Source organism: Glossina fuscipes, unplaced genomic scaffold (assembly GCF_014805625.2).
Source record: "Glossina fuscipes isolate IAEA_lab_2018 unplaced genomic scaffold, Yale_Gfus_2 121, whole genome shotgun sequence".
NCBI classification, from domain to species: Eukaryota; Metazoa; Arthropoda; class Insecta; order Diptera; family Glossinidae; genus Glossina; species Glossina fuscipes.
The window spans coordinates 6,674,012-6,686,261 of record NW_023998464.1 but is presented as its reverse complement, the minus strand read 5'-3'; the positions used below and the strand labels follow the sequence as shown (position 1 = coordinate 6,686,261).

At 33.7% G+C, this 12,250-nt stretch overlaps 1 protein-coding gene across 3 annotated transcripts in view; it reads left to right on the top strand.

Moving 5' to 3' along the window:
- Window positions 1-12,250, top strand: part of LOC119640548 (protein spire) — an 84,125-nt gene that overhangs the window by 52,748 nt on the left and 19,127 nt on the right. For all 3 annotated transcript variants that reach the window (XM_038038639.1, XM_038038638.1, XM_038038637.1), the window contains exons 4-6: window positions 1,153-1,265; window positions 5,539-5,656; window positions 5,727-5,803. In XM_038038639.1, the coding sequence (XP_037894567.1) occupies window positions 1,153-1,265; window positions 5,539-5,656; window positions 5,727-5,803 (308 nt within the window). The remainder of the gene's footprint in view (window positions 1-1,152; window positions 1,266-5,538; window positions 5,657-5,726; window positions 5,804-12,250) is intronic.

The following is a 12,250-nucleotide window of genomic DNA, read 5'->3' as shown; positions in this document are numbered from 1 at the left end:
CAAGCATTACGCTACAACTTACCCTAATCATAGCGCTGTAATTCTATCGATTATTTTTCCTCTTTATACAAATATTCTCATCATAGTGGAATATAAAGTTAAGGCCTTTTTTGCCAACACAATGTGCAACCAGTTTATATATATATATATATATGTATGTATATATATATATATTGAATATTTTTACATGTTTTGTATATATTTATTGTTTGGCATTTGGAATTTGTAGAAAAACTGTAGCTATAGCACTGCAAATTTATTCAACTTCAACTTTATGGCTTAATGGCAATGGTGTCGATTACACCATTGTTTTGGTTGATTATCAAAAGGCATTTTCAAGAACGAGACGGCACTCTAAGCGCCGGTTCCAACATAAATCAATAAAATAAAATCAATATTAGGGATTGTTGTCTAATATCTTATAAGAATATGAACAAAATAAGGAAACGTTGCCTTTGAAGAAAAAGTCTTTTGTATACTGGAGATCGGAAACTGATGACAAAATAAATTTTTTACATAGATGCCAACAAATTGTGGTTGGTAAACTGCCTTGAACTCTCTTTAAAACTTGACATTAGTTTCAATTGATCTTTCAGCTTATTGTGGCTCATTTATTACACAAGATTTTGGATCACAAAATTTCTTGTATTCCAAACGTGGTAATACGGACTGATTGGTTTCTGTACATTATTTTCACATTTTTTCGGTAGTAGTTTCTTCGATAATACTTAGACGATACAATTCTTATGACTTGTTTTATTTTTAAAGATATAAACGTTTTAGCTTGTTTTCGTCGCTGGGTTTTCCAAAATAGTTTTAGCACGCACAGATCTAACAGTTAGAATCCCGGATCACTGATTTATACCTACACAACTTAACACACGGATTTTCCTACGCTTAGCATAATAGTAGTTTTCCACGAAAAGAAAGGCAACCGTGGCACAAACGTTAAGTTCCTGTCAGTTTACTCCGCAGCTGAAGTAAATAGACCAGTCAATCTTACACCTCTGGAAAATAGATGAAATACCACTCTTTTAACATAAACGTAAAGCCGTGCTACGGATATTTGGCATCGTTAGGCTTTCATTATTTCTTTTATTCATCGCAAAAACAATAATGACTAATAAGAATTATTTTTTATATCATTTTCAGAAAACGATGACGATTGCATTGACGAAGGCATTGACGAGGGCTACAAACGTTGGGACGACGAGACTGAAAATGAAAAATATAATGAAACCAAAGAATTTGATTTTGTGCTGAAGGTAAGCATAAATAAGTATATGTATCAACGATTACCCTATTCTGCCAGTTTACATATAATATCTATAACGTTTTAACTTTAACATTTCACGCGTTCAAACTTCAGTTTGCTTGAATCAATAACAATGAAAGCAACTACATTTAAACGTTATGCAACCTGATCTTATTAAAAAAAAAACATTAAAACACAAACAATCGCATGAAAATTGATTTAACGTACGGCTCGCCCATTCCTCCATTACCATCATCATCATCTACATCTACGTCTGCATCTACATCTGCTTACATAAAATATTTTCATCGTTTCACAGAAATATAGAACTATTTTATTCCGTTGTTTTTCTATTCGGTGGTTGCCATTACGTTTAGAGCAAATCTTTCTCACAGTTTGTGTTCAATAGATTGTAATGAGATTTTTTCTTTTTCATTGTTACGTTCTTTATTTCGTTATGCATTCATTTGGCCTAAATTTTACACAAACAGTCTATGATTTAAAGTCAATGTTCCGTACATTGATGCTTAGCGTACCTGCTGCCTCCCTGTCTACCGATCTAACTTGCTTACCAGTCGATCAACTCGTGTAATAAATTGCATTAATTATAAATTTAATGTTGTTTAAAGCAGTTTTGAGCAGAATTGTTGTCGGTTTGCTCTTGTGTCTAACATTTAAATACCTAAATAACAAAAAAGTTCCATGAACGTCCCAGTGGGAGTGTCCCGTACAAGTATTTGCCATACGAATATGCATTATTAAAAAAAATTTAAAGATATCTGTTAGGTGGACAGGTTTTCTTTCTCATTTACAAAGCACTCGCACCGTTACTATCTACGGCGTTTTCCTCTTATAGTACAGATTGCGGATACCCGCGAGATAGAAAGTTCGTAATTCAAAAATCGTGCAAACCACTTTTTATACAATAACCCTACCGAGAGTATCGGTAGTAAATTGAGAACTTTGATGTCTTTTACAAATTGTAAATCGCTAATAGAAGGATTGGTACTTTTTAGCGGGTTTGTCCATTGCCACGAGTGTAATTGACGATAAAAGCTAGAGTCAGCTTTTGGTTGCCAATATTTTTCTTTAAACCTTTGTTGTTACTTCGACCTAAAATTTCTCATTGGACGAGTACAATAATATAGCCTTTCAAGCGGAGAGATTATTTGAAAACAATAATGTAATTGTTTATGGTTTGAGGTGTGTGGCGCGGTCCCTCTTCATGAACACTTTCTCCATAACATCATTTCAATTTCAGATCAAAAAAAAAATTAATCAACATTGTTCGATAAGGCATTCGTTCACTGCGATGGCCGAACCAACACTATTTTTCACTTTACTTGGAAAAATGTTCTCGCAATAATCTCTGTGCATTGACAACTGATAAATGGTGCGAATTTGAAAATGCCGCCGCTTCTTCACTATGAACTCATAAATTTTACGAGAACTCCAATGCCTCCTTCCCTATCATATAAATGGTATGGCAGAATGTGATTAAAATCCAGCTTGCGGATAAGAATTGTTCTGTTGTAAATCCCTCTTCGCGCAGCATCGAGAGTAACTCTTACGATAAAAAAATATATAAAATTAATCATCGTAGCCTTGATGACTTCATTCGTATGCGTACCTGTATCCCTCGTAGAATCGCAAAAATTTTAAATCAGTAATCGCAAATATCGTTTTAATTCAATTTGCAAGAAGCGCACTTGCCCTGGCCACTTTAATGAAAAGCGAAATAAAGTCAACTTGGAAACACCTTATATAGTGTCGGCAGAGCAACCTGAAACTCGTATTCGGTTTTACAAATTGTGCTAGGTTCGTAAAGGAAGGACGCTTAACACGCTTCGAATTAACACGGTCACAATCAACAAAAACATTTTCACAAAATTGTGATGATGGAAATGCAAGGTTCGGTTCGCTTCCCTAAACAAGAAGACTGGATTTCAAATCAAGAAAATATGAAAAGTATAACGTTTTTTCGGATGAGAAGTGCAGTAGGTATTAGAAATTTCAGCGAAGGCGTCAAAAGACAGGCCCTTCCTACTTTTTCCTTTTCTATTTCTTCAGTTTTTTTTAATTTTTTTTTTTTTAAATGATGAATGTTCTTGTTATTCCATAGTCTGCTGAATAAACCACAAAATGCTTTTAACGAACGGTTTAAAAGATGATGAACATGTAAACTAGAGGCAGAAAAGAGAAAAAAAAATAGGAATCAGTGTACACATGAATGATATAGTGAAAATTAAGCTATAACTGCGGTATTAGCTTTAAATAACAAGCCTTCCAGACAAAAACGGTGTGGCGCAAAAACAAAAAGCAACTGCCATGCATACCTACAATGGCTGGCATAATCTTGACATTGATTCTTGTTATATAGTTTACACAGTCATTTGCTTATTTGGATGATAGTAGAGATTTCCTAAAGCGTTTGTCGGGGAAATTTAAGTGCAAATTATTAATTTTCAAGTGCGACTGTCTTGACGACGTGCGCACATACTTGATATTGCCGCACAATCGTCATTTGATCGCTTGATAGGTGTCTCGGAAATATGTTCTAATCTTTCATAGAGAAATTAATGCATTGATGCAGAAAAACAAAAGCAGTTGAAATAATAAAAACAAGCAAAGCAAGCAAGCGAATTGACGAACGTATATAAATCGAATCAGGGTTTCATTGCTTTTCTTTCGATGTTATGTCTTCAACTTGCTGATGTCGATAAAACATCACGTGATGGTCTTTATAATTGTTCGATAATTGGAAAATTCGACTCGACTTGTTTTCGTAGTCCTAAGGCATAGAGTTTAAAAAAATCGAAATACCAGATATTGTTGGTGAGCAGACTTATTTTTTATCGATTACGCATCTCCTCGGAAACTGAACGTCACTTTCAAGAGCTTACAGGCAATTAAAAAAAGTGTGTAATAAAAAAAATAAATAAATAAATAATATATATGACAATTTTAAGTTGTCTACTTTTATATCAGAAACAATTCCCATTCCCAGTTCCCATTCTGCGCAAGCAAGGCTTCATACGGCTGCCAGTAGGCATGGCTTTCCGTCAATGGGTATAAAAATGTGCGCCTTTTATGAAAATTCTCTACACTTTGTAAAATCTCTCGTACATCTGCTATTTGTACAAAATGCTAAACTTGATATATCTCTGGATGGGTTTTAAAACAACTCAATCTTAGAATTGAAAAATTACACCATGTGATTAAATAATTGTTTTTCCCATATAAGATTAGTGACAATAGGCATGTGCACGTATGTAAATATTTATTTAAAACAATGTATGATTTTTCACATTCTCATCTTATATTATGACCACAAAACAAGATAGATCACCAATAACATTCTGCTATTACTTGCGGTTACGTAAACGTTTCAAATTATTTCAATATTAAAATTAAAACAATAACAAATCTGAAGAACTTATCTAATATTCAATTCTTGAAGTAGATCGTTCGACAGCGTTATTAACATAATTTCATGCAGCATTCCATTGAATTTTTAATTCCTTATAGTCATAAAATAATACATATATATATATATATGAAAATCGTGAGGTCAATGTTCCGCGAAAAGAAGGAGAGCTTTGTTCAGTCTGTTAATCATAATTAACAGATCATTATCCATATACTTATGAGGTCATTAAAATATGTAAATATTATATTGAATAATAGGTCATTAAGAAAAAAAATGTTATGTTATTTCCAGATATATACGTCATAATTTGCAATTTAATGCTTTCCATTTTACAAAAGTAAATTATATAACAAGAGTATGGTTTTAATTCATGTTTTGCGCTAATTTTAGATAAATGAAGAAATAGAAAAGAAGGAACACTTTTAAATGGGGTTGTTATTCCGAAACAGATTCCTGTTGAAATGGAATGTCACGATTTCCTCTAAGCATATCTTTCGGCGGTGGAAGGCAGGGAAGTGTGCTATAGGAGCACATTTTATACCCAACACCTAAATAAGGTTGTAAAACTTAAGCAAATTCTCGTTGCCATAATCTTGCCTTTTCTCGCCCATATCTATTATTTTGCTTAAAAAATTCTTGCCCAACATAAGCACCACTTTAAGGCCATCGAGCATAATTCTAATAGTTGAACTATATGCAGTTGCAATTCTAAGACAGAGCTCATTTGCCACCATTTTATAATTTAGAATAGAAAAACTCTGGCATATATTAATTTATTTCACTACTACTACTTCACTTTTTATATATATTTCTGCTGTACAAAATAAATGTATTTTTCGTATCGTCCAAACAGGCCTGTGCTAACCACATTAAACCCATTGTACCTGAAGAGCATTATAAAGCAGTTTGTCGAGCATTAGTAACTGAGACGCTTGAACTCCGAATATTTCTGCAACAAGTTTTAAACGACGGTAAGTAAATCTTCTCTCTCTTCATTTCTTGCAAAAAGCCGTTTTATTACTTTACCGTAACTCTTTCCAGATGTTGCCAAATTACACCTAAAATCTGAATTTCAAACCTCCCAACAAGAGTTGGCGAAATTAGGATTTAATGATTGGGTAAGTCACTGATCTTCTTTTGCAAAGTAAGAGAATCGCGTACACAAAACCTTCATGTTCGTTACGGAAATGTACGCAATTTGCAAATATCGTCATCGTGTCTCTCATCAGCATTTGCGCTTACAATCAATTATTCTTTTCATTATACTCTTTTAGACCGCTTTTTCTACATTACAGCGCTAGCAAATATGAAAAATTATATTGGCATCCCAATCCCTGCCAAGTTCTATCTATCTATATATACATTGAAGTGAAGGTGAAGCTATTGCTTAGCTTCTTTTCTTAACGTACCGCCTTTTTTCTAGCATTGTGAGTATTTGAACATTTAATTTTGTAACAGGCATCTAGTTTACGTAACAAGCGTCTAGTGCTACATGAATATTTGATTTTCGGTAGATAGGGCGTGCGAATGCGTCAAGTTTGGCGTCGCCGCACGTATAGACGAAGGCCACAGGCGCATCTCGCAAAAATACAACGTTAGAGATAAAGAGTTCGCTTTTTTTCCCTTCTAATCTTAGCGTCAAACTTTGTTTACAGACCAAGGTTTTCTTCGCTTAACCTTCGAGTTTGCCATCTCACACGCTATGCAGAAAAATAAACCGGGTTAAAAAGGACGGATTCACAATTAGCAAAAAGTAAATGTTTAGTTTGCTTCTTGTTTTTTTTATAAGACTTCAAATTGTTAGATTTTTGGTTAAATATTTCATTCATACAATTATTCTTTTCAAGATCAGGCTTTGTACGGGAAGTGATCCGCTCCGCGATAATAGCATTAGTCCATGAGTTAAAACATATCGGTGTACCAAATGTCATCAAAATATCTCAAAAATTGTGCATCAATAAGTTAAACATAAGAAAGCAAGACAAGCGGACGGACAGATATGCTTTTCAGCAATGGGGAAAGTGTTATATGCAACCGCGCAAACATAAAAAGTGGTGTAGGGACCAAAAAAGGTCAGAACTAAGAAAATTATAGTGTTAAAATAAAAAAAACTTTGCTCATTAAAAAACAAGTAGAACATTGTAGTCGGGCAAGGCCGACCTTTAAATACCCTACACAACATAACACTACTACTAACACAAGTTTTATTTTTATTATAGAACACAAAGATTTTATCTTGCTTCTGTATAAAAGCAAATTTTTCAAGTACGTATTTATGGGAAATCGGGTCCACAACACCACCTAATGTAATACAATTTTAATTCTTACATAGGGCAAAAACCCAAAAAGGGCGTAGATAGTCCAAATTTTGTAGAGCTCATTTTTGTATGAAATTACTGTTACGAGTCAATTTTCATCACCACATATTAAAACTTAGACCTCTCTGCTCAACAAAGTTTCAATTTCCATGAAAATCCTTTTTAGTGTAGGATCCAAAAAACAGGCCGAGAAGGTTCAAATTTGGTACCTTTAAGTTTTTATGTTAAATTACTATTAAGATATAATTTTCTTCATGAAGCATTGAAAAGCATACCTTTTGCATATGTTTTTGTCGTTTGAGCTTTGGTTTTCCGTCTAAGAGAGGGGGTTCAAAAAATGCCTCAGCCGGAAAAATTTTGAAAATCACAATTTTTTCCTTATAACAACTTTTCAGAAGAGGACGTTATATGGGGAATGGTCGAAAAAGTTGACCGATCCGGACCATTTTCACTATACGAAATTTCATCGAAGTATCTGAAAAATTACGACCTGTAGCTTGAACCCAAATTTAGATCGATAAACATCAGACAGATAGACGGACAGATTTAGATCAATTTAGTAGACTATGATTCTGAATCGATTGGTATAATAAAAGGTGGCTCCATCTTAAGCCCTTCTGCTTGTTGCATACGATAACTTAATATAAGCTATATCGCAAGGGTATAGTGTAGAAACACAAATAAATAAATGAAGGGCATGTTCGCAAATATTAAAATATTTTTGATTTCGACAGCTACTTGCAAAGTGCTACCAAACCGTGTAAAAATGTGATTCGAAAGACTTCATATGCAAGATGCACCTTATGAACGCAACGATACATGGTCGATATCTTGGATCAATTCTGTAGTGGTATGATGAAGTAGTCTTTGTTTATGTATGTTAAATAAACAAAAAATTGTTTATTATTGTTATTATTGCAATCTAATTAAGTGAATTTCAAGCGCCTATAAAGAATTTCTTATCAATTAATGATAACAACGGGCGGCTGCTTTTTCAAGTCTTGTATGCACGATTTTTATAGTTTACGTCAATTTTTTATTTACAAGTGGTTGACCAACGGCAACAGCTTATGCGGTCGAAAGCACGTAAGCGATCAAACTAAAAATAAAAATTGCGTTTAATAATCAAAACAGAGAGTTAGAATTAAAATGACGGAAATAATTTAAGCGAATCTTTTCGTTTTCTTGGTGTCATGTTTTTGATTATCGTAACGTTTGTGTAATCCACATACGTTTCCGCATTAGGTGGAGCAAAGATTATAATACTGGTAGAAAGCTCCGATCTATAGCGGGGTTTAAGTTAATTTCATACATATGGCATAACCGCTGATCCGATATTCGTGTCGATACTTATTACTATTATTTTAAAATACAAGATGGCAACGATCTCTATCGGCAGGTGGACGTCGCCGCAATCGATAACATTCTTTAGTTTCAGAGTGTGCACAACGGTCCCCTCATGATGGTGGCACGTGGCTGTGCTTCTATTTATATGATCGAGACTAAGTGCTGCTCCGTGGACTCCATAAATATATTATAAAATCGTCATCATGTTACTATTTACGCGATTGGGACTACGCGCTTCTTCATAGTATTCATAAATTTATTACAAAATCTGCTTTTTTTTTACTCCTTATTATTTCCCTTTAAACATTTCACCGAATTTCGACAGACAACCTCAGTATTCAATCTAGAGTCGACAAATTTAATTCCTCTAAATCTAACTTGATTGTTGTCCTGGATGCTTCTTCTTTTCCAATATTTAGAGCAAGAAAGTCTTAAGGGAAAGTGGCTTCTAGATTTCTCTTAAAAGTTGCCTGAATTAAGCGTTCATCTTAATTATTTTAACATTCTCTGAAGAATTACATGGCATATGTATTAAAATGAATCAGTTACGGTCTGTTACACACTTTAAGATGTTTTTCAAAAATGTTTACGAAAACCGAACGATAAAATACTTAAATAAATTCAAAAAAAAGGTTAACACAATTCTCAAATTAGTTAAGTAATTGCGGTATACTTACGTACACACACATATTCAAGGTAATTTAACAAATTTGATTCACCCGCATCGAAAATATACGATCGAAAGTTAGTTATATTTATCGTTTTGTTTGTACAGTCGCGAGTAGGCGCATCTTAAGAGAGATTTTGGGTCGACGATGTTTGTAGTTCTCGTCAAAATGACTACAGTTTCCAAAAATTATCCTTCCATTGGTTAACTAAGATAGCGTTAGAGTTTTGGACTTTCTCAAGAATCGAGACGAAGGACATAATCTTGTTTAAGTGAATCTATACATATGGTACAGTCTAAAAGATTTTCTCCACTTCTCGTGCTGCGGTATCTTGTTGGCATGGGAACATTAGAAAATATAAATAAATTTTTTTCAAGAGAAAGCTACTTCATGACTATGCTAGCCTGTCTTTTTTAAAAAATTGAGCCGATAGTCCTAGTTGCTGCCTAGTGATCAATCTGCTTTAGTCTAAATAAATTATATACCGCTTATCGGAATGATGATTGATTAGCAGAAGTAACTTAGTGCTAGAATGCTAAAAGTTCCTGGAACCTTAAAGGAAAAAGAAATTTTGATAAGTAATTTAATGATTTAGAAAACATTGATGAGACCTGTGCACTTCCTATCATCAGTGTAAAGTAATTAAAATAATTGCGAAGATATAACCTTAAAAAGAGAAAGCGAAAAAGGAGGATAACACGTTCTTTTGAAAAGATCCTCTGTAAGGCAGACATTACACCATGCTGTTAAATAAATGTAAAGATAATTCTAAGCAATTTTATACAAGGCTTTCGCCCATGGGTGGTCATTGCCATTTCCAAATTTGTGTAATGTTTTCAGTTGACAACGAATGTCAAAGATAGCTAAGACATATTCCCGGTATACAATTAGCGGAAATTCGATTTACATGCGCTCAATCAGGTTTACGTATAATGTCGGCAATGTTTTTCTATGCCATGCCCCACTGATTTCTTTTACGTGATATTCCATTCAAGTTTGAAACATTTAACTCTACACGTTATGCCGCATTAAACTTAACAGTTGGTTTGCTGTTGTTGTTTCTGCTGCTGCTTTTATACAGTGTTACAGTCATTATGTTAATAAAGTGCATTTTTCGTTACTTGCCTTTTTTTCTTTTTTTTTTTTTTTGGAATTACATCACATCCTGATTGTATTTTTTAGTAATATCGTTCATTTCAAATGAAAAAATTTAAAATTTTAAAAGTTATACACAAGTTATATATGCATACGTGTTTGTATGCGTGTTTAGAGATAAAAAAATATTCGGACTTGCACATGTAAGCCAAGAGCTTCCTGAAAATGCTAATGATTTTGTCTACTGCTTGTTATTGCTTATTTTTTCTTCTTCTTTCTTTCTTTATTGTTATTATTTCTTGGCAAAAGATATCAGCCTACCATCGATATTATGCAGCAGTCAAGAGTCAACTGTCAAATCATCTTCGCCGTTGTGATTACAACTCATTGCTGTTGTTGTAAACATGTCGTTATTGTTGTTGAATTTGATTCACGCAATCATTTACTGTTAACGATCAAGCGAAATAAGAGAAAAAAAGCAAACCTTGCAACTCTATTACACGACAGCACGACCATTTTAATTCTTTGTAAAACTTTAACGGCACTATTGCGCATAACTTTTGAGTAACTAATTTTCGATAGTATCGCACATTGCGAATATTTTGTTTACGTTGCTTGTTATTACGAAGAATGGTTGTCGTTCATAGGCGGGTTAATCATTTTTGCACCGCTTTGCCGTATTGTATATCAAATATTATAAGAAAGAGTTGCTGCTGATGTTGTTTATTGTTGTGTTCGAATGCACAATCTATGCAGAGATTTTCTTTATATCATTCGATTACATATGAAGTGCATTCAAAATTATGCGATTTGTCATCTGTTATGCTGCTTATGTTGAAATACATTTTCTGCCGCTTTCTGCGCTCTCGTACTTGTCCGCGTTTGTTTTTGTTGTGTTTTTTGTGTCAAAAAGATTTGCCTCAATTGCAATTTCCAAAAACTTGTGCATTCATATGAATTTCGTTCAATCTGTACAGGTACATAAATGCTTGTTGAGCCAATGGCTCCACAATTTTCTTTTCGAATTTTTCGTCTGACAACTTTTTCTATTCGGTGTGCCATTGTCGGTGCAATTCATGCGCTATCAAAGCACTTGCTCTCATATAGGAAAAATATTATAATTATGCTTTCGAATCGCTTTAAGCCGCAATTGTAGCAACCGTCGCATGGACTTGAAAATCCCATCGCTGAAATTAAAATTACATTTTATGTAGAAAAAAAATTCGAATTTTATCCTTCAACATCGCCTGCTTCGAAAGAAGCAAACTTATGTCAGTGACCGTTTAAGATTATCTTTCATATACCAAATCTTATTAGAGACTCAAAATAAAAACCTTTCTCATTAGAAGAGGTCTTCGCCAAACTAACTCGTTTTTCTCAACTACTATTTGACAATATGCTGCGGTGCGCTGTGAGAAACCGAATGTCTAAAATATTCAAGTTCAAAGGTCCTTAAATGAATAAGGAATACTTTAGAGTTGAAAATCAGTGCTAGAAATTTTTGAATTGTGAGTTTCTTGATTACGTGAAATGGTAGGAAAGGAAGCTACGTGACTGTCACGCACAATACATCTTTAATGCTTACAACCTTAAATCTATTGCGCAACGTGAAGATTTTCATTTATTACCATCAATTCAAAATTGAACAATTTAGCAAATTGTATCCGGTCTTTTATACCCACGACCTTGCGAACGCTTTCGCAAATTTATGAACGATATCTTCATTTTTGTGAGCGGGAGAATGGTTATCACAGATACTATATAATTGGGAAAACTTAAATGCAGTGCGAATTTGAAACTTATTAAGAATTTATAAACTTTATGGGGTTTCCGAAGCTTCCGCGTGTTATAAAGATATCGAAAAAAAAGTTAAATTTTAATACCCATTGGTACTACCGCCTCGATCATGGATCAAATCTTTCAAATTTTGCTGTGGTTCATGTGGTTTATTTTTTATTCCTGCTGGAAAACAGAGATGCTCTCTGTTTACGTGTACGCGTGTGGGATTTGGCTTGAACTTTTTTACCTGTAAAGCTTTTTTCAAAATATTAATACCATGAATAGGAATTAACGTAGAAAGTGATAAAAATTTTGCTTTCTGACATTATTCCCTAAAATATCAAGCAATTTCGCAACC